Genomic DNA, 23720 nt, shown 5'->3' on the forward strand with positions numbered 1-23720 from the left:
GCCTTAGCTAAGCACTATTCACATGATCTTTTTCATTTAGGAAGGCTTGTATGCCTGTACATGGGTCGGCAGTGGTCTGCCACAGGGACAGGGGCTCTGGGTGCAGCAGACTTGCGTATGGCATAAGCCCTCTTGGAGGAAGTCGCCATTAACCCCACCATAGAGCTGCCAGAACTTACACTGGAATGGGAAATAGACTCTTGGAGGGCACAACAGAACCTTGTGCACCAGGACCCAGGAGAAAGGAGCAGTGACCCCACAAGAGACTGTCCTGAACTTGCCTGTGGGTGTCCAGGAGTCTCTGGCAGAGGTGTGGGTCGGTGTTGCCCTGCTGCAGGGTTGGGGGCACTGAGTGTAGCAGTACATGCATGGGATCGTTGGAGGGAGGTCATCATTATCTTCATTCAGTTCAGTTCAGTTGCTCAGTCGTATCCGACTCTTCAACCCAATGAATTGCAGCACTCCAGGCTTCCCTGTCCATCACTAACTCCCGGAGTTTACCCAAACTCATGTCCATCGAGTCGGTGATGCCATCCGGCCATCTCATCCTCTGTCGTCCCCTTTTCCTCCTGCCCCCAATCCTTCCCAGCATCAGGGTCTTTTCCAATGAGTCAACTCTTTGCATGAGGTGGCCAAAGTATTGGAGTTTCAGCTTCAACATCAGTCTTTCCAATGAACACCCAGGACTGATCTCCTTTAGGATGGACTGGTTGGATCTCCTTGCAGTCCAAGGGACTCTCAAGAGTCTTCTCCAACACCACAATTCAAAAGCATCAATTCTTGGACGCTCAGCTTTCTTTATAGTCCAGCTCTCATATCCATACATGACCACTGGAAAAACCATAGCCTTGACTAGATGGACCTTTGTTGGCAAAGTAATGTCTCTTCATTACCCCCAGGTAAACAGCAGGGAGGGAACACAGCTCCACCCATCAACAGGAAATTGGATTAAAGATTTACTGAGCATTGCCCTGCCCATCAGAACAAGACCCAATTTTCCCCCTCAGTCAGTCTATCCCATCAGGAAGCTTCCATAAGCCTCTTAACCTTCTCCATCAGAGGGCTGCTGCTGCTGCTAAGTCGCTTCAGTCGTGTCCGACTCTGTGCGACCCCATAGATGGCAGCCCACCAGGCTCTGCCGTCTCTGGGATTCTCCAGGCAAGAACACTGGAGTGGGTTGCCATTTCCTTCTCCAATGCATGAAAGTGAAAAGTGAAAGTAAAGTCGCTCAGTCGTGTCCGACTCTTCACGACCCCATGGACTGCAGCCTACCAGGCTCCTCCATCCATGGGATTTTCTAGACAAGAGTACTGGAGTGGATTGCCATTGCCATCAGAGGGCAGACAACCTGAAAACCACAATCACAGAAAACTAACCAATCTCATCACATGGACCACAGCCTTGTCTCACTCAATGAAACTATGAGCCATGCCCCATAGGGCCACCCAAGACAGATGGGTCATGGTGGAGAGTTCTGACAACATGTGGTCCCCTGGAGAAGGGAATGGCAAACCACTTCAGTATTCTTGCCTTGAGAACCCCGTGAACAGTGTGAAAAGGCAAAAAGATAGCATACTGAAAGATGAACTCCCCAGGCCAGTAGGTGCCCAATATGCTACTGGAGATCAGTGGACAAAGAACTCCAGAAAGAATGAAGAGACAGAGCGAAAGAAGAAAAACAGCACCCAGCTGTGGATGTGACTGGTGTTGGAAGCAAGGTCCGATGCTATAAAGAGCAATATTGCATAGGAACCTGGAATGTTAGGTCTTTGAATCGAGGCAAATTTGAAGTGATAAAACAGGAGATGGCAAGAGTGAACATTGACATATAGGAATCAGCAAACTAAAATGGACTGGAATGGGTGAATTTAACTCAGATGACCATTATATCTACTACTGTGGGCAAAAATCCCTTAGAAGAAATGGAGTAGCCCTCATAGTCAACAAAAGAGTCTGGAATGCAGTACTTGGATGCAATCTCAAAAACGACAGAATGATCTCTGTTCATTTCCAAGGGAAACCATTCAACATCATAGTAATCCAAGTCTATGCCCTGACCAGTAATGTTGAAGAAGCTGAAGTTGAACATTTCTGTGAAGACCTACAAAACCTTCTAGAACTAACACCCAAAAAAGATGTCCATTTCATTATGGGGGACTGGAATGCAAAAGTAGGAAGTCAGGAAGCACCTGGAGTAACAGGCAAATCTGGCCTTGGAGTACAGAATGAAGCAGGGCAAAGGCTAATAGAGTTTTGCCAAGAGAACACACTGGTCATAGCAAACACTCTCTTCCAACAACGCAAGAGAAGACTCTACACATGGACATCACCAGATTGTCAACACTGAAATCAGATTGATTATATTTTTTACAGCCAAAGATTGAGAGGCTCTATAAGGTCAGCAAAAACAAGACCAAGAGCTGACTGTGGCTCAGATCATGAACTCCTTATTGCCAAATTCAGACTTAAGTTGAAGAAAGTAGGGAAAACCACTAGACCATTCAGGTATGACCTAAATCAAATCCCTAACAATTATACAGTGAAAGTGAGTAATAGATTTAAGGGACTGCATCTGATAGTCAGAGTGCCTGATGAGCTATGAATGGAGGTTCATGACATTGTACAGGAGACAGGGATCAAGACCATCCCCAAGAAGAAGAAATGCAAAAAAGCAAAATGGCTGTCTGAGGAGGCCTTACAAATAGTTGTGAAAAGAAGAGAAGCAAAAAGCAAAGGAGTAAGGAAAGATACACTCATTTGAATGCAGAGTTCCAAAGAATAGCGAGGAAAGATAAGAAAGCCTTCCTTAGTGATCAATGCAAAGAAATAGAGGAAAACAATAGAATGGGAAAGACCAGAAATCTCTTTAAGAAAATTAGAGATACCAAGGGAACATTTCATGCAAAGATGGGCCCAATAAAGGAGAGAAATGGTATGGACCTAACAGAAGCAGAAGATATTAAGAAGAGGTGGCAAGAATACATAGAAGGACTGTACAAAAAAGATCTTCATGACCCAGGTAATCACGATGGTGTGATCACTCACCTAGAGCCAGACATCCTGGAATGTGAAATCAAGGGGACCTTAAGAAGTATCACTACGAACAAAGCTAGTGGAGGTGATGCAATTCCAGTTGAGCTATTTCAAATCCCAAAAGATGATGCTGTGAAAGTGCTGCACTCAATATGCCAGCAAATTTGGAAAACTCAGCAGTGGCCACAGGACTGGAAAAGGTCAGTTTTCATTCCAATCCCTAAGAAAGGCAATACCAAAGAATGCTCAAACTACTGCACAATTGCACTCATCTCACACGCTAGTAAAGTAAAGCTGAAAATTCTCCAAGCCAGGCTTCAACAGTACGTGAACCATGAACTTCCAGATAGTCAAGCTGGCTTTAGAAAAGGCAGAGGAACCAGGGATCAAATTGCCAACATCTGCTGGATCATCAAAAAAGCAAGAGTGTTCCAGAAAAACATCTATTTCTGCTTTATTGACTATGCCAAAGCCTTTGACTGTGTGGATCACAATAAACTGTGGAAAATTCTGAAAGAGATGGGAATACCAGATCACCTGACCTGCCTCTTGAGAAATCTGTATGCAGGTCAGGAAGCAATAGTTAGAACTGAACATGGATCAACAGACTGGTTCCATATTGGGAAAGGAGTACATCAAGGCTGTATATTGTCCCCCTGCTTATTTAACTTATTTGCAGAGTACATCATGAGAAACGCTGTGCTGGAGGAAGCACAAGCTGGAATCAAGATTGCTGGGAGAAATATCAATAACCTCAGATATGCAGATGACACCACCCTTATGGCAGAAAGTGAAAGAGCCTCTTGATGAAAGTGAAAGAGGAGAGTGAAAAAGTTGGCTTAAAGCTCAACATTCAGAAAACTAAGATCATGGCATCCGGTCCCATCACTTCATGGCAAATAGATGGGGAAACAGTGACAGACTTTATTTTTGGGGGCTCCAGATTCACTGCGGATGGGGACTGCAGCCATGAAATTAAAACACACTTACTCCTTGGAAGGAAAGTTATGACCAACCTAGAGAGCATATTAAAAAGCAGAGACATTACTTTGCCAACAAAGGTCCGTCTAGTCAAAGCTATGGTTTTTCCAGTAGTCATGTATGAATGTGAGAGTTGGCCTATAAAGAAAGTGAGCACCGAAGAATTGATGCTTTGGGACTGTGCTGTTGGAGAAGACTCTTGAGAGTCCCTTGGACTGCAAGGGATCCACCCAGTCCATCCTAAAGGAAATCAGTCCTGAATATTCACTGGAAGGACTGATGCTGATGGTGAAGCTCCAGTACTTTGGCCACCTGATGTGAAGAACTGACTCATTTGAAAATACCGTGATGTTGGGAAAGATTGAAGGCAGGAGGAGAAGGGGATGACAGAGAATGAGATGGTTGGATGGCATCACCGACTCGATGGGCTTCAGTTTGAGCCAGCTCCGGGAGTTGGTGATGAACAGGGAAGCCTGGCCTGCTGCAGTCCATGGGGTCGCAAAGAGCCAGACACAACTGAGTGATGGAACTGAACTGAACTGAAGCAGCCTTGCCAAACACTACCTGTATTTTGCCCAAGAGAGTAAGTCTGATTCTGATCCCAGGGAATACAGAAGGTGGGGATCACATTGCATCTGAAGACCGCAGTTGTCAAAATCCAGGCTCTCAGAAACTGTTGGTCAAATGTCACAAGTTCTTTAACAAATAAATTATATGGAGGAGGAACCTCAAGATTAAGTGTTTTGAGGGACTTCCCTGGCAGTCCAGTGGTTAAGACTGCATGCTTCCACTGCAGGGAATGCAGGTTCTATCCCTGTTCAGGGAACCAAGATCCAGCATGCCACAATTGTGGACAAAAAAAAAAAGAGATTTGAAACATTCCATTTTTAACAGAGTGAGATTATAGTGTAGTGTCTAGGGATGTACCTTTTAGTGATAAAAAAATGTCTGTAGGAAAAATCAGGAAAATACTTATTAGGAGAAAGGCAGAATATTGATTACTTATGGCAATGGAGAGGTTGTCATGATTAGAGGCACATGCAAGGGGCCTCTAGGGCTGCTGGCAAAGTCCTTGCTTGACCTTGGTAGAGTTAAGATAATTCATTGAACTATACATTTGATTTGTATCCTTTTCTGTATTTGTGCTTTATCTTACAAATATTTAGAAAACTTGTGTAACTATTTAACTCTTCATATCTACACCTTTTATTTTTTTTTTATAAAAGTTCAGTGCTTGAACAAAGAGATTTTATCCTCAGGTAACAAAAAGGCAGTACAGGACTGATATGTTAATTCCCAGATGTCTTCAGGAAGACATGTTTTTCCCTTATTTACTAATAGAGCATTTTCACTTTCTTGGCTGGGGAGCTTCAAGAACTGCCTTGTCTTATTATCCTGTGCATCCTGTATATCTGGCATAGTGCCTTTGGCATAGAAGGCATCAGTGTTTACTCAATAAATTACTGCACCAGCCATGAAGAAGATGGCAGTCATATCGCCTAGGAGAGTTCTGTATATGGATGAAGTGCACAGAACAGATGATGATCAACCATTTGAATATCAGATTTCATTATTTTACTCTCTAGTATTTTGAGATTAATTATCCTTTGCTTACATATTCAAAATTTACTTTTTCAGCATCTTTCTTTCAGCTTATTCTTTATAAGGAAAAGATAAGAAAGGAAAGGAGAAAGAAAGATGCTTCTAAAACAGCATTGTATGCAATTGTAGTTGCCAAAGCATGTGGTACTGATAATTCTGTGTGAAATCATGTTTTTATCACCGGTCACTTTGGTTAGACTGTTGTTGAAGGCCAATATTAGACCATTATCACAGTTCACTACCTGCGTTGGGGATGCGGTAGTTGTGGTAGATTTTACAAAGCACAGACAGGAAGCAGATAAAACTCTTAAGATACTTTTCTAGCCTTGACTAGTTTTCCTGTGAAAGGCCTAAATGTAATGATAGCATTTCCTTGGTTCTTCTTTCCAAGGGTTGTTATGATAATGAATTTGTCTTTCACAGTTTCAGAGCTGTGTTCGCCTGAAGTAGTTATGTGGACTTATGCCATTACCCACCTCATTCCTTAAAATTTTCTGTTAACCAGCTTCATCTCCAACTTAACATCTATTTTATTTATTTGTATCTTTTTGTAGTCTATGTGAATTGCTTTTTATTTAAGATTTGTGTTTTGTGTAGAAAATTGTAATTTTTCATGTTAATTAAGATTGTATTCACAGGAACTGGTTTTTATAGCCCCTCTGATTTTTTTAATCCATAGCTCAGGTATCCCTCCTTGACCCAGATAATGTTGTGAAATTCTCTTGACATCTTTTGAGATATATGTTCACGTATAATTTGGTTTCTTACTATAAACACACTCATTTTAGAATAATTGTTTCCCATTTTATAGTATACTCTTTATTAGACCTCCTTAAAGTCACAGGCTAAAGTTATATTGGGCCTTAAGTTACTGTCACTCTGTTTCCATAGTAAAACAGCATTAGTCATGTAACATCTGTGTTTATTGAGATGTTCTTGAGATATAACATGTATAAGTTTAAGGTTTACAGTGTGATGCTGTGATGCTTATATGTATTGCAAAATGATTACTGTAATAAGATTAGTTACCACCTTCATCCCCTCACATAACTATCATTTGTGTGCTGATAACATTTAACATATACTCTTTTCACAGTTTTTAAATCTGTAATACAATATTGTTACCATGCTATACACTAGATGCTCAGAATTTATTCATCTTATACCTGGAATTTGTATTTTTTGACCAGTATCTTCCCACTTCCCCCACACTTTGTGTACATGCATACTCAGTTACTCAGTTGTGTCTGACTCTTTGCTACCTTTATGGACTGTATTCTGCTAGGCTCCTCTGTCCGTGGGATTTTCCTTGCAAGAATACTGAAGTGAGTTGCCATTTCCTACTCCAGGGTATTTTCCGAAACCAGGGATTAAACCCGCATCTGCATCTGCTTGTATTAGCAGGCGGATTCTTTACCACTGAGCCACCTGAGAAATCCCTCCCACACTGCCTAGCCCCTAGCGGCCACCATTCTGTCTGTTTCTGAGTTCAGCTTTTTCAGAGTCTATAAAAATGAGAATATAGAGTATTAGTCTTTCGCTGACATTTCATTTAGCATAGTGCCTTCAGGATCTATCCATGTTGTCATGAAAGACAGTGTTTCCTTCCTTTTTATAATTGAATAATACTCCCATGTATTATATATGTATTTTTTTCAATTCATCTGTTGATGGACACTTAGGTTGTTTCCATGTCATGGCTATTGTAAATAATACTACAGTGAACACATGAGTACCTCTTAGAGATAGTGAGTTTATTTCCTTTGAATATGTACCCAGAAGTGGAATCACTGTATCATATGGTAGTTCTATTTTTTTTATTTTTTGAGAGGCTTCATACCGTGTTCCATAGTAGCTGGACCAATTTACATTCCTTCCAACAGTGTACAAGAGAGATCTCTTTTGTCTTTTGATAGTAGTCATTCTAACTGTTGTGAGATGATTAGCATTTCCTTGATGATTAGCAAAGCTGAGCATCTTTTCATGTACCTGTCGGCATTTATATGTCTTCTTTAGAAAAATGTCTGGTTTTTTTTAAGTCCTTTGCCCATTTTGTAATGTTTTCTTTTTCCTTTTTGCTATTGAGTTGTATGAGTTCCTGTTATATTTTAGATTTTAATATCTTAGCAAATAGATGATTTACATGTAATTTCCCCTGTTTGTAGAGTGCCTTTTCATTTTGCTGATTGTTTCTTTTGCTGTTCAGAAACTTTTTAGTTGGGTGTAGTCCTAGTTGTTTATTTTTGTATTTGCTGCTTGAGCTTTGGGTGTCACATCTAAAAAATCATTGCCAACACCAGCATCAGGGAGCTTTTTCTCTGTTTCCTTTAGTAGTTTTATAGTTTTATTTCTTTTATTTATATATTTATCTGTTTCATGTTATTTTTTGTGAGTGGTGTGAGATAGGGGTCCAATTTCATTATTTTGCACATGAATATTCAGTTTTAGTTAAAGAGACTATCCTTTCCCCATTGAATATTTTTTGGTCTTTGTGACGTATTAGTTCACTGTATATGTGTGAGTTTCTTTCTACACTCTGAATTCTATTCCATTGATCTATGTGTCTGTTTTTCTGCCAATACTGTACTTTTTAAAAGATATTACTGTAGCCTTGTAATATAGTTTAAAATCAGGAATTGTGAAACCTCCAACTGTGTCCTTTCTCAGAGTTCCTTTGGCTGTTCAGGGACTTTTATGGTTTCATATGAATTTTAGGATTGATTTTTTTCTATGTGTATGAAAATGTAATTATCAGTTCAGTTCAGTCACTCAGTAGCGCCCGACTTTTTGCGACCCCATGGACTGCACACGCCAGGCTCCCCTGTTCATCACTAACTCCTGGAGTTTACCCAAACTCATGTCCATTGAGTCGGTGATGCCGTCCAACCATCTCATTCTCGGTCGTTCTCTTCTCCTCCTGCCTTCAATCTTCTCCAGCATCAGGGTCTTTTCAATAATTTTGATTAAATTGAATTTATAGGTGGTTTGATGTAGTATGGATATTTTAAGTGTTAATTCTTCTGAATTATGAACATGTGATATATTTCTATTCATTTCTACCTTCCTCAGTTTCTTTCATCAAACTCTCATCAGTTTCAACATACAGATTTTTGCCTCCTCAATTAAATTTATTCCTAAGTATTTTATTCATTTTGTTGCTACTGTAAATGGGATTATTTTATTTCTTTTTCAAATAGTTTGTTGTTAGTGTGTAGAAATGCAACTGATTTTTCTATGTTGATTTTTTATCCTGCAACTTTGCTGAATTTGTTTATTAGTTCTAACACCTCTCTGATGGAGCCTTTAGGATTTTTTGTATATATATAAGATCATATAATCTGCAAACAGAAACTATTTTACTTCTTCCATTTCTATTTCATTTTCTTGCCTAATTGCCCTGGGTAGGATTTCCAGTACTGTGTTGAAAAGGAGTGGGCACCCTTGTCCTACTCCTGATCTTAGTAGGAAAGCTTTCATGCTTTCACCATTAAATAGGATGTTAGCTGTGGACTTCTCATATCGGCATTTTTTATGTTGGGGTATGTTTTTTTCCATACTCAATTTTTTGAGAGTTTTTATCATGAAAGAATTTTGAATCAGATGTTTTTCTGCATGTATTGAGATAATCATAGGATTTTTTAATATTTAATTCTATTAAAGTGGTATATCACATTGGTTCATTTGTATATGTTGAAATATCCTTGCATCCTGCAATTAAATTCCACTTGATCATTGTGTGTGGTCCTTTTAATGTGGTATTGAATTCATTTTCATACTATTCTGTTGAGAATTTTCATGTATTATGTTAATCAGTAAGATTGGCCTGCAGTTTTCTTTCCTATTGAGTCCTTTCCTGGCTTTGTTGTTCTGGTAATTCTGGCCTTAGGGATTGTTCCTTCCTTTTCAGTTTTTTGAAGGAGTTTGAGAAGAATTGGTATTCATTCTTCTTTAAATGTTTGGTGGAATTCACCAGTGAAACCACCTGGTCCAGGACTTTTCTCTGTGGGAGGTTTTGGTTATAGTTTGAATCTCCTTACTCATTATTGGTCTGATCAAAATTTCTATTTCGTCATGATCCCATCCTAGTGTAAACTTTTTTATATGCATACTTTCTTTTTGCTTACCCATATTTAGCCAGTTTTTCGTGGACTATTATTGAGTCAATATTTCTCTGTGTTATCTCTAATACTAAGTAGAGATTTTTTTTTTAATTATTAAAATTGCTAGAGTTTTTTCTTCAGTTTATCTTATGAACATTATTTTTCCTTTTTATATAAACATGCTTAAAATGTTGATTATAACCATACTTGCTATTCAGAAAGTTATTTCTGCTCTTAAATGTTTTAATGGAAAACTTCTGGCATGCTCTCTTTTGTCTTCCTCTGGAAGAGCTTCTGGTTGTAATGCTATATAATTATTCTTAAAGTGATATTAACTTTTATAAGCATATCAAAAGTAATTTACATTCCTGAAAAGAAAGAAGAAAGATTATTAGAGGAAAGAATGAAGGCTTAAGTTGTGGAAAATTCTTCTCTTTAAAGGTAACACCTTTAAGAAGAATATGTTGATTGGTAAATTTATGAACCACATGATTAATGCATCAGTTGTAGAATGATTTTTGTCCTTTTTCGTTAAATGATCAAAATCTAGAGTCTTGGATCACATTACTGTTTTCATTTAGTTTTCCTAGATCATCCATATAACATTAGTACTTGATTTAGTCTTGTTCTCAATTACGATTGAAAAACATGAAGTAGCCGTTTTCTTTCTTTCTTTCTTATTGTGTATAGTTTAACACGTCGTTGGAGAATTTGTGGGCACAAAAGTTTAGATCATTACTGTAAATGGAATATTGTGCTGTAGGTAGAAAAGGAAGAAATAGGAAATTTAGTGTTTTACTGTAACTATATGTATGATTAATCATTTTGAGTTAGTTTGATTGTCAGCTATTTGTCTTGAGGTTTTGAAACAAATTAAATCTTCTCACTAGTATGTCTGGTGGAGAAGGAAATGGCAGACCACTCCAGTATTCTTGCCTAGAGAATCCCATGGACCGAGGAGCCTGGTGGGCTGCTCTCCGTAGGGTCGCACAGTGTCGGACACAGCCGAAGCAACTTAGCATACATGCATGCGTTGGAGAAGAAAATGGCAACCCACTCCAGTATTCTTGCCTGGAGAATCCCAGGGACAGAGGAGCCTGGTGGTCAGCCGTCTATGGGGTCGCACAGAGTCAGACACGACTGAAGTGACTTAGCAACAGCAGCAGCAGCAGTCTGTCTGGAGCACCTTCCTGAAGATACTTCTTACCTTGTCTACTTTATTCCAGAGTCCTAAGAATTTCTAGGGAAGACTGTTTCAATTTTAAGTTTTTATAATAATTAGTAGAAAGAACAAAATTTCTAAAATGCCTATCTTCAGGAGTATAATTTTTTTGTCAAATACTTACAGAGCCATGACCATATGTCAAATCCTGTGCTAGTCATTAGGGATGTAAAGATAAAACAGTCTCATCCTCTTTTCCCAGGTAATACTTTTGTATGTTTTAAAAATTATAGTACAGTATAATTAGTACAATAATAGAGATACTAAGGGCTAACTTTTACTAGCTAGAAAAGTGGAAGGACATTAAGGACATTACAGGCAGAGAGGAAGACATAAGCAATGATATAGAGCCATGATAGGCATTCATGAAATAATAAGATATTTGATGAAGCTTGAGCATTCAGAAGTGGTCACAATGTTATCAGGAGACTGATTGCTTTCTTTTAAAAATTAAACATTTAATATTTATGCTAGTTTTATAAAAGAAACTGTTTTCAAAATACCAAATACTGACAGTCATTGACCAATGGGTTGTTGATTAACATACTCCGCTTCCTAGAATCATACATAAGTAAAGTATTTAATATGCGCTTGCTGTATGATATCATTTGAGGACAGCTCAGAAGAATCCTGATTCAAAGAATTCTCCATTTTCCTTTTATTGTGTTTAAATACTAACACTAAATGGTTAAATGCTACCATTAAATGGGCTTCCCTGGTGGCTCAGCAGTAAAGACTGCCTGCCAGTGCAGGAGACTGAGTTCAACTTCTCAGTCAGGAAGATCCCCTGGAGAAGGAAATGGCAACCATTCCAGTATTCTGCCTGGGAAATCCCGTAGACAGAGGAGCCTGGTAGGCTACAGTCCACAGAGTCACAAGAGTCAGGAACAAGTGAAGTGACTTGGCATGCATGCAAAGTGTATTTAATTCATGTCACATTCAAGGAAATAAAAATGTTCATAAACACTGAAATACACCCATGTAGAGTTGCCCAATTGAGTTACATTTCTTAGTAATTTTTTTACTTAGAAGATTTCCATTTATAACGTATTTGGAAATAGTATCCTGAATTTGTAACAAATATGAAACATTGCCTCTCAATGGTAGTTACAGAACTAAACTGTATCAAGTATTAGATAATCTGAGAGGGTAGGGATTTTATTTTTCTTCATTATTGTATTCCTAGTATCTGGAGCATAGTGGTGGTGGTTATTGTTCAGTTGCTCACTCATGTCCAATGCTGTGTCCCCATATACTGCAGCATACCAGGCTTCCCTGTGCATCACCAACTCCTGGAGCTTGCTCAAACTCATGTCCATTGAAGTGGTGATGCCATCCAGCCATCTCATCCTCTGCCGTCAACTTCTCCTCCTGCCTTCAATCTTTCCCAGCATCAGGGTCTTTTCCAGTGAGTCAGTTCTTCACATCAGGTGGCTAAAGTATTGGAGCTTCAGCTTCAACATCAGTCCTTCCAGTGAATATTCAGAGTTGGTTTCCTTTAGGACTGACTAGTTTGATCTTACAGTCCAAGGGACTCTCAAGAGTCTTCTCCAGCACCACAGTTCAAAAGCATCAGTTCTTCAGTGCTCAGCCTTCTTTATGGTCCAACTCTCACATTCATACATGACTAATGGAAAAATCTTAGCTTTGACTAGACAGACTTTGGTTGGCAAAGTGATATCTCTGCTTTTTAATATGCTGTCTAGGTTTGTCATAGTTTTTTTTGTCATATAATTTTTATTCCAAGGAGCAAGCATGTTTTAATTTCATCATTGCTGTTACCATCTACAGTGATTTTGGAGCCCAAGAACATAAAGTCTGTCACTGATTCCATTGCTTCCCCATCTATATGCCATGAAGTGATGGGACCAGATGCAGTGATCTTAATTCTTTGAATGTTGAATTTTAAGCCAGCTTTTTCACTCTCCTCTTTCACTTTCATCAAGAGGCTCTTTAATTCCTCTTTGCTTTTTGCCATTTGGGTAGTGTCATCTGCATATATGAGGTTGTTGGTATTTCTCCTGGGAATCTTGATTCCAGCTTGTCCTTCATCCAGCCCAGCATTTTGCAGGATGTACCCTGCATATAAGTTAAGTAAGCAGGATGACAATATACAGCCTTGATGTACTCCTTTCCCAGTTTGGAACCAGTCCGTTATTCCACGTCCAGTTCTAACTGTTGCTTCTTGACCTGCATACAGGTTTCTCAGGAAGCAGGTATGGTGGTCTGGAATTCCCACCTTTTTAAGAATTTTCCACAGTTTGTTGTGATCCACACAGTCACAACAGTGTAGTCAATGAAGCAAAAGTAGATGTTTTTGTGGAATTCCTGGATGTTTTTCTGGAATGCTTTTTCTGTGATTCAACAGATGTTGGCGATTTGATCTCTGGTTCCTCTGCCTTTACTAAATCCAGCTTGTACATCTGGAAGTTCTCTGTTTACGTACTGGTGAAGCCTGTCTTGAAGGATTTTGAGCATTCCCAGCATTACTCATGTGAAATGAGTAAAGTTGTGTGGTAGTTTGAATATTCTTTGGCATTGCCTTTCTTTGGGATTGGAATGAAAACTGACTTTTTTTTAATCCCGCGGCCACTGCTGAGTTTTCCAAGTTTCCTGACATATTGAACGCAGCACTTTAACAGCATCATCTTTTAGCATTTGAAATAGCTCAGCTGGAATTCCATCACCTCCACTAGCTTCGTTTGTTATAATGCTTGCTAAGACCCACTTGCCTTCACATTCCAGGATGTCTGGCTCTAGGTGAGTGACCACATCATCGTGGTTATTTCAGGTCATTAAGACATTTTTTGTACAGTTCTTCTGTGTATTCTTGCCATCTCTTCTTAATATCTTCTTTTGTTAGGTCCATGCCATTTCTTTCCTTTATTGTGCCCATTTTTGCATAAAATGTTCCCTTGGTTTCTCTAATTTTCTTGAGGAGATTGGTAGTATTTCCCATTCTGTGTTTCCCTCTATTTCTTTGTATTGTTCACTTTAGAAGGCTTTCTTATCTCTCCTTGCTATTCTTTCAAACTCTGAATTCAAATCTTTCCTTTTCTCCTTTGCTTTTTGTTTCTCTTCTTTTTCTCAGCTATTTGTAAGGCCTCCTCAGACAACCATTTTGCCTTGTTGCGTTTCTTTTTCTTGTAGGCTTTCAACAAATGTTGATCAAATGAATGAGAAATATCCTTTTTCATGACTTTTGTTAAGCCATGACCATTATAACATTTTCTCCATTGTGGATTAACAGAATTATAGGAAATTCTTTAATGCTTTTGGAAATATAACCTGCCAAGAAAACCAGGACCTTCAATTCCTCAATTTGCCCATTTGAAAGCTGAGACATAGTATTCTATTTGTATAGCATATCTTTATTATTCAGAAAAGGAGAGGTTTCTGGAGAGAAGTTTTTGGTGTTTTTTTTTCAAAACAAGAAACAAATACCTTCATTAATGTTTGATGTTATGAATTTTAGATCTTTAACCCCCAAAGAAAAGTTAAGATCAGGAAGTAATTTTTCAGAATGTTTTACTATTTGGATAGTCAACAGGATGTGTATGTATCATTGTAGTCAAATCAGTAGAAATTATCGCTGGAATGTTTGCTTTTCATACTGTTTTTTTCTCCTGTTATTGTGTAGCTTTGGATGGACATTGGCTACTGAAGACTAGGAAACATTCAAGGTTATTTAGAAAGCTGATTATGACTAGCAGTTCAAGGGAAATGAAGCCAGCAACAAGTGTTGCTAGTTAGGAATAAAAACATCAATGTAATTTCTTAAAATATTTGAGATTATTAATTATCTAAAACTTAAAGCATGTGATGTTTAAAAATGCAAAATTTAAGCAATCCATTAGTTAGTCACAGGTAAATTTTATTTTATATTATGGATGAGATGGTTGGATGGCATCACCAACTCAATGGACATGAGTTTGAGCAAGCTCCAGGAGTTGGTGATGGACAGGGAAGCCTGGCATTCTGCAGTCCATGGAGTTGCAAAGAGTCGGACACGACTGAGCAACTGAACTGAAATAATTTTCTGGATAATGAGAAACTTACCCTTTAACCATTAGACTGTTACCCCTAACTCATTTCTAACACATGAGGTGTTATCCTTTACTAGTAAATATAGTGTAATATTTCACTCCTTGCTGTCACAAATTGATTCTACTAATGTTAGCTCTCTAAGGAGAGCTGCATACCTTCCTTCTTCACATTTTATCTAGTACTACATGATGCTGGCCGTGACTTCTATTTTCTGATGGATTATCAAAATAGATTTGTGTTTTTTTTTTGTGGGTATTACAGTGGGTTCAGAGGGGAGTAGAGAGGAAAAAATTCTTCCCCAGAGTCTTCAGGGAAAAAGTTTGGATTCCTTCCTAATGGTATACAGACTCTTCATGAACCTGCCCTTGGCAAAACTCTTTGTCGGTCTTCTGAATGCCTTTCCCTCCCTCAGTCCTCTGTTTCTTTGCATGTGGTCGTCTGTCAACTTTGAAAGTCTTACTGATCTTGCTTCCCTAACTCTAAATTCTGCTTATCCTTAAAACTGCAACTCAAGTGTCACTTCCTTTAGGTGGGTCCAGTGTAACCATAAAGGTCCTTAAAAGATGGAAGAGGGAGATACAGTGTGAGAGTGGTGCACTCTGAGTCACACATTAGAGAAAGACTCAACCAGCCTTACCAGCTTTGATGATGGAAGGGGGCCATGAGCTCAAGAATGCAGGCAATTGCTAGAAGCTGGGAAACCCAGCAGTAGGGCCTCTGAGTTTTAAGCCATTAAATTTGTCAAAATTTGTTATAGTAGCCATTGGAAATTAATACAACTACAGACTTTTTTAAATACAAATTTTAACTTTTAAATACTTGAACTCACAAGAAGTTGCTAAAATGGTACAGCAGATTCTCAAGTTTTGACTTCTCCAAACTTACTTAGATCTCACATCCTCAGAAAATAGTACTAGACCAATCATGATCAAAAGAAGCAAAAATATATTAAAACTGAAGACATACAGAAGCAAATAAACTCTACTTTCTTTCTTAAACTTTTATCAACATATAGTTGCTTTACAATGTTGTGTTAGTTTCTACTGTACAGCAATGTGAATCACCTATATATATTCACCTATATATCACCTATATATAATCACCTATATATATTTCCATCCTATTTAGGTCACCACAGAGCACTGAGCAGAGTTCCCTGTGCTATACAGTAGATTCTCCTCAGTTATCAGCAGTGTGTATATGTCAGTTCCAATCTCCCAGTTCATCCCAAACCCCTTTCTCCCCAATGGTGTCCATACATTTGTTCTGTGCATCTGTGTGTCTGTTTCTGCTTTGCAAATAGGTTCATTTGTACCATTTTCCTGGATTCCACATATATATGGAGTTGTAAGGTTTGGGAAATGAAGGTTTGGAGGGCAGGTTGCTTGTTAATTTCCTGTAGTCTATCTCCTCACTCAGCCATTAGCTCTAGTAAGACAGGAACTGTGACTGTTTTGTGGGCTAATGCATGCCCCAGGGCTCAGGACAGTGTCAGGTACATGGTAGGCACACAGTAAATGTTTGTTGAATAAATGAATAATAAAGTCACCTAGAAAGTTAGGGACAACCAGAACAGGAATCCAGGGCTCTCCTCCCCCAGGCCAGGCTCTAGCCGTTGAACCAGGAAACCTAGATTACAGAGCGAGGCTGTTGTTGTTGTTGTTCAGTCTCTCAGTCATGTCTGACTGTTTGCAGCCCCATGGACTGCAGCACGCCAGACTTCCTGTCCTTCACCATCTCATGGAGCTTGCTCAAAACTCATATCCATTGAGTCAGCGATGCCATCCAAACATCTCATCCTCTGTCGTCCCCTTCTCCTCCTGCCCTCAATCTTTCCAAGCATAAGGGTCTTTTCAAATGAGTCAGCTCTTGACATCAGGTGGCCAAAGTATTGGAGCTTCAGCTTCAACATCAGTCCTTCCAGTGAATATTCAGGACTGATTTCCTTTAGGATGGACTGGGTGGATCTCCTTGCAGTCCAAGGGACTCTCAAGAGTCTTTTCCCACACCACAGTTCAAAAGCATCAATTCTTCAGCGCTCAGCTTTCTTCACAGTTCAACTCTCACATCCATACATGACTACTGGAAAAACCATAGCCTTGACTAGATGGACCTTTGTTGGCAAAGTAATGTCTCTGCTTTTTAATATGCTATTTAGGTTGGTCATAACTTTCCTTCCAAGGAGTAAGCGTCTTTTAATTTCATGGCTGTAATCACCATCCGCAGTGATTTTGGAGCCCCAAAAAATAAAATCAGCCACTGTTTCCACGTCTATTTCCCATGAAGTGATGGGACCAGATGCCATGATCTTAGTTTTCTGAACGTTGAGCTTTAAGCCAACTTTTTCACTCTCCTCTTTCACTTTCATCAAGAGGCTCTTTAGTTCTTCTTCACTTTCTGCCATAAGGGTGATGTCATCTGCATATCTGAGGTTATTGATATTTCTCCCGGCAATCTTGATTCCAGCTTGTGTTTCTTCCAGCCCAGCGTTTCTCATGATGTACTCTGCATAGAAGTTAAATAAGCAGGGTGACAATATACCGCCTTGACGGACTCCTTTTCCTGTTTGGAACCAGTCTGTTGTTCCATGTCCAGTTCTAACTGTTGCTTCCTGACCTGCATACAGGTTTCTCAAGAGGCAGATCAGGTGGTCTGGTATTCCCATCTCTTTCAGAATTTTCCACAGTTCATTGTGATCCACACAGTCAAAGGCATTGGCATAGTCAATAAAGCAGAAATAGATGTTTTTCTGGAACTCTCTTGCTTTTTCGATGATCCATCGGATGTTTGCAATTTGATCTCTGGTTCCTCTGCCTTTTCTAAAACCATCTTGGACATCTGGAAGTTCACGGTTCACATATTACTGTTTTAATATATCTTAAAGTCACAGGTATAAATGTTATAGACCTACCTCCCACAAAAGCCATATCACTTGAAAATATTTAAATTTCTTTAATAATTATTTCATTTTATAAATTTTGAATAATAAAATTTTAGTTTTAGTTTTCAGTCAGCATTTGCCATCTTCAATCAGAAGTTTAATTTTTAGAAAATTAAACTTAAATTTTACTGTAATTTATTTTTCATTCTTATATTTGGGATATATCTACTTTTTTCATTATTTAAATACTTCTACAATGTTCCTTTTTTCACCTTATCTTCTTGGGTACCCATGAAAGTTTCTATGATAAATAACTCAAAGTGGAATTATTAAAATTGTTGCATTAACTAGATACCAGGGTATGTGCATGTGCATCTTAACTTTATTTATATTCATCACAGCAGTGTATATGATAATTCCTTTCCCTACCATCCTCTTAAAAACTTAGAATTGTCAAACTCTCATTTTGGCTATTGTAGTATGTTTAAAATCATACTTCCTGAATTTTTTAGTTTGAATTTTTCTGATTATTAAAAGTGTTGGAGCTTCTTTTCATGGTAATCAGCCATTTTGATTTCCTCTTATGTAAATTATAAATTCATATTATTCTACTATGTTGCTTTTTTCTTGCTTTTAGAGGAGATTTTTTTAAATTGTCAACTATATGGTATTTTCAAGAAGTAGAGAAAGGTTGATGTAAAAAGTTGGAAAAAAGATAAACTAGGAAAATTTCAACAACAAAACTGGTTTGGTTATGTTAATATCAGACAAATTAAAAGGGAAAAAAGTTGTTAGAACAAGGCCAAGCATCTAAAATAGAAATTTAAGTACAGACCTCAGAGATGAAGTTGAAAAGAAGGTAATAATATATTTCCAATTAACTAATATATTCAATGAGTGTACACTGATTTGAAGAATAAGACAAACAAAACTGAAAGTTTGGGAAAACAAATACCCATAGGCTCTTTGGAATTCATAGTTTAACTAAATATTTTTCTTCAGAGATTTTTTTTAAGCATTGGCTTTTTCATTCCATGTCATTCTAAGGCTATGTTTCTTGGCAGCACATAATAAAATTAAATGCATTTGGTAAGCATTTGCTCTTTGTGTTTTCAGGAATTCAAAATGTCCTCAGCCTCTTTTGTGCGGTCCTTACAGAAAATAAGGTTCTCTTCCATTCTGCAAGTTTCCAGAGACTTAGTGATGCTTGTAGAGCCCTGGAGTCATTAATGTTTCCTCTTAAATATAGGTGAGGGTTTTTATTTGGTATTTTTATTTATTCCCAGATTATGCACTACTTATCAATGATCAATCAAAACATCATTTCACAACAGTTTTGAACAAGGGCATATTTTACAAAGTTATGCTGTTATAAGAGTCATGATTCTGATAGAAATCTAGCCTGGAATTTGGAATTTTTCCAAGTTGCCTATTTTTGAGTGTTGATTCCTTTCAGAAAAAGTAATCAATTTGAATAGTATAGTCAGCAACATTTAATTCCCTTTGAATATAGTTGGAGATAAAAGTCTTAAGATAGTACTATCTGATTATTTAATATTAAGAAATTATTGTTAATTCAGGGAGTTATAGTGGTATTATAGTTTTACTTTTAAAAGAGCCCTTACCTTTTTTAGATATATACTAAAGTATTTATGTATACATGATATGGTGTCTTGGATTTTCTCCAAATAATGTGGTAGGAAAAAGAACAAAAATGGTAGAAATATATATGTGACATGCATTGGTGATTGTCAAAGCTGATTAAATACGTGAGGCTTTATCTTCCTTTTTTCCCTCTATTTTGGGGGCAGAGAGGGATGTTAATTTTTTTGTAATAAAAAGTATAAAGGAAAACAGTGATGACTGAGAGTGCTGTAAGTACAATATTTTATTCTAATATTTTTATCAATTTGTTAATCACAGTGACCTAGAAAAAATTTAGACAGTCTACAGATTTTATTAAAAATATTTTTTAACCTGTGTGCTTTTTTAAACCTCCAGATAAGAGAGCATTCTAAACCTTAATTTTGTACCTTGCCATTCTTACCAGATATAAAAATTAAGTAGAGAAAATGGAACTTGAACGATTGTTTTATATAGAGAAATACATTATCACCAGTATGTGGGAGGTGAGGCGGTGTTCCATCAGGAAGTCAGTGTTACCAATTGATGTCAGATCGCTATGTAAGGAAAAATTCTTTCAAGCAAGTTTGAAAAACTTAAAGAGATTGCTTGCCTAGAGGGGTAAGGGATAAGAAAGCTGCACTGCTTACTTCATATCTTCTTAGATCAGATCATACCTTTCACATGAAGAATTTTTAAAATCTTTTTTCTCCCAAGAATTTAATATTAACAACTCTGAGAATATTATTGATAATTTCTAAACACAGATAATCTTAAATTCTCAAAGTATAAAAATGAAAGAAATGTATGTTGTATTATGAAAGAACAAATATGTCTTACATGTATTTTTATTATTTCTAGCTACCCTTATATTCCTATTCTCCCAGCTCAGCTCCTGGAAGTTCTGAGCTCCCCAACGCCTTTCATTATTGGAGTACATTCTGTCTTTAAAACTGATGTTCATGAACTTGTAAGTATTCATCTTTAAATTGCTAGTTATTGAGGTTAGAGGTTTCTTGCATTTCTTTGAGTCCTGCCTGCCTGCTAAGTCACTTCAGTCGTGTCCAACTCTGTGCAACTCCATGGACTGTAGCCTGCCGGGCTCCTCTGTCTGTGGGATTCTCCAGGCAGGAATCCTGGAGTGGATTGCCATGACCTCCTCAGTCCTATAGCACTTCAGCTAATTACTATTTTCAAATCTGTTCCATTCCCAATAGAAAAGATTGGCTGGAAGCACGGCATCATTAAAAAATCGAAATATGTTAATTTTTCCTTAGAGCAAGTACAGGAGATTTATTAAATGAATTCATTAATCTTTTAAAATTCCCCTCTTTTGGCATATTAAGTTTGTCTTTCTATATTCTTCATCTCACATATGAGAAAGGAAGATAAAATTATCCATTATTAGCAGTCTATTTATGCTTTTATTATGAGTGCTTTAACTTATTCATATTTTGAAATGAGGTCTGTGATAACGCTACCCACTCCAGTATTCTGGCCTGGAGAATTCCATGGACTGTCTGTTCCATGGGTACACAAAGAGTCGGACACAACTGAGCTACTTTCACTTTTTCACTTTCAAAAAGCAAAAAGCATTTGCAAAGGAGTGAAGGGTTTTGGTGGAATACAAGTTTATTGTGAGCCCCCCCGCCCCCAGATTATTCTGTTCTTAATACTAAATGGAAATACTAAAGGAGAGAAAGTAATACTCTGTATTCAACCAGCTCTTAAAAACAAGTTTACTTCTCTGTAGTGTGCTTTAAGAAGGACTGTAACAAAATTGAACTTCATAGAAGGACATTTAGGATGTCAAGAGTTTAGAAACCATATTCTTTGAGGGCCTAAGAAAATTTTCTCAGGTAATAACCTAATGTTATTTAATAGCTAAAGATAAATATTTAAGTAGCTGTCATAGAAAGAAGGAGTAGAGGCTGAAATAGAATCAGTGGGTATAGTGGATATAGAAACAAATTTCTGCTCAGTCTAAGAGTTTTCAACTAAATAGAGCTGCCCGGTGATGATGCGTGTGTCTCCTTATGTGAAGAGTACTCTAAGTAGAGTGCAAAGACAGATTGCATGACACTTCTCAGGGAGTTTAAGAAAAATTCTTCACTGAAAGGTTGGGTTATATGACATCTGTGATTCACAAATCCTAAAGAGTTTGTTATTCTAATTTTATTTTAGTTATAAATGCCGGTGAAGAGGTAAGCTCTGTAGGTACTTTTGTATAATTATAATTGTAATCAAATCATAATTGTCATTTAAACTGACAGAAGACCATTGCACATTGCAGTTATAAACAGGACCCTCATTCTTTTTTCTGACTTTATATATTGATATCTGATTCCTTTTTAACTTGGATATCAACATATAAAAATATTTGTAAATCCATAAACATTAAGTGAAACTTTGTTAGTACTAATTAAAAACAGATTCATCTGGTTTGTAGGCAGTTTTTATCCAGTAAATAAAAACAGTCTGTGGAAGTTAGACAAACCAAATATTGACAAAAGTGAATTTCTTAACTTTTCATTGAATAAATTAGAATTAATTTTAATCCTGTTATCAACATAATACCTTCAATAATTTTGGCTGGTTTCTCTCTTACATTTTCATGTTATTTTAAAATAGATTTTGTAAAATGCTAAAAATTAGTGTTTTAGCTACCTAAACAGTACTGTTTTGATGTATACTAGTTGCTTTGCTTGTTAACTCTTATGATTACTATGTTATTTAGGATATGGCTGAACTACTATAATAAAGCATGCAAAATGCAATGGCTTTAACAAAATGGAATTTTATTTAACACTCATGCAGCAGTTTGTAGAAGTGTTCCATTATGTCAGACCAGTTTGTTCCATGAACTCATTCAAGGAAGAACCACGCTTCTTTGCTTCTTATTTCTCCACTAGAATCCACTCAGACATTGTCATCCTCTGAATATGTTCAAGATTGGGTTGTTAGTTTATAGTTTCAGTGATGGTAAGGGGAAAGAGAGCATAGGAGGGCCTGATTGGACCTCTGTTTTGAATGCCTGAAAATGTGCACATCACTTTTCACGTTCCATTAGCAGAAACTTAGTCATATGCCACATCTAATTTCAGAGGAAACTAGGAAATATACGGTAGCAATCTAGAAAGACATTTTATTAATTACAGATTATTTTTTTTATCTTCTTTAGTTAGATGTAATCATAGCTGATTTGGATGGAGGCACTATTAAAATTCCTGAATGTATTCACCTCTCTTCCCTTCCGGAACCACTTCTACATCAGACTCAAGCAGCTCTTTCTTTGGTATGACATATTCTTTCTTAATTTACTTAATTTCTTGAAGTATTTTTCTCTTGATTTAAATCTAAACTAAGGTAATTGGATATCATTCATTGACAGTGTAATTACTTTAAAACGAGAGTTATATGTTCTTAAAATATATATATATATATATATATATTCTCATATAGTGTTAGAATAGGATAATTTACAAGATATTATCTAAAGAGTATACTTTGAATCCTAAGTGAATATTTGTTCTAGGTGTTAGACACACACCTCTGAAAATAAGACCAGACCATGCCTCAAAATCCTTGATTCTCCTAACATCCCTCATTAGAAGCTAGCACCTGTTCCCTTTCCTTCACCTTTCTTAATGACATCTCATTCCTTTTCAGTAGATGTGCTTCTTGCAAAGCAGTGTGATAATGACTGGCCAGTGTTTCCAGCTTACTACAAAAAGATGTAACTTATTGATAAATGTCTAGTATTCTGTGCATTGAAGCTATAAGAAATCTTGTGATCTGGGTGTTTCTCACTGAAGCAAATTTATTTTTTGTCAGCCTTTATTTTTAAAAGCACAAAGCACAGTATTTTATTTTACTGACAACATTTTAGTTGCCCACTTATCCATCATCGGAAATTTGAAACTTAGAAATTCTTCATTCCCTTTCAAGCCATTACTAGAATTAAGGCTTTCATATTCCTCTTGAATAGTATTCCAGTCTGAGCTGTTTAAAATCTTTTGCCCCCTTAAACAGGAACTTAGATAGGAACTCAGAAGTCTAGGATTACCAAGAGGGGTTTTATTTTCAGAAATTTCCAAGTTTGTGTTAGTCCTTGTGTTGTTATAGTGGTATGTGTGGGATGGGAACTTTTAGAGAAGACTGACTTTTCCCAATATAATTTGTAATCTGGAATACCAGGTGTGATAAAGTAAAAAGCATACTAGGTTAGAAC

General features: G+C 37.3%; 1 protein-coding gene across 5 annotated transcripts in view; it reads left to right on the forward strand.

Annotated features, from left to right (window-relative positions):
• The window catches only part of SBF2 (SET binding factor 2), a 473595-nt gene that overhangs the window by 235182 nt on the left and 214693 nt on the right, over nucleotides 1-23720 (forward strand). For all 5 annotated transcript variants that reach the window (XM_081540685.1, XM_081540683.1, XM_081540686.1 and 2 more), the window contains exons 7-9: nucleotides 18983-19115; nucleotides 20351-20459; nucleotides 22671-22784. In XM_081540685.1, the coding sequence (XP_081396811.1) occupies nucleotides 18983-19115; nucleotides 20351-20459; nucleotides 22671-22784 (356 nt within the window). The remainder of the gene's footprint in view (nucleotides 1-18982; nucleotides 19116-20350; nucleotides 20460-22670; nucleotides 22785-23720) is intronic.

Source organism: Giraffa tippelskirchi, chromosome 11, assembly GCF_054371585.1.
Source record: "Giraffa tippelskirchi isolate mGirTip1 chromosome 11, T2T-mGirTip1v1.2.pri, whole genome shotgun sequence".
In the NCBI taxonomy this organism is placed as follows: Eukaryota; Metazoa; Chordata; class Mammalia; order Artiodactyla; family Giraffidae; genus Giraffa; species Giraffa tippelskirchi.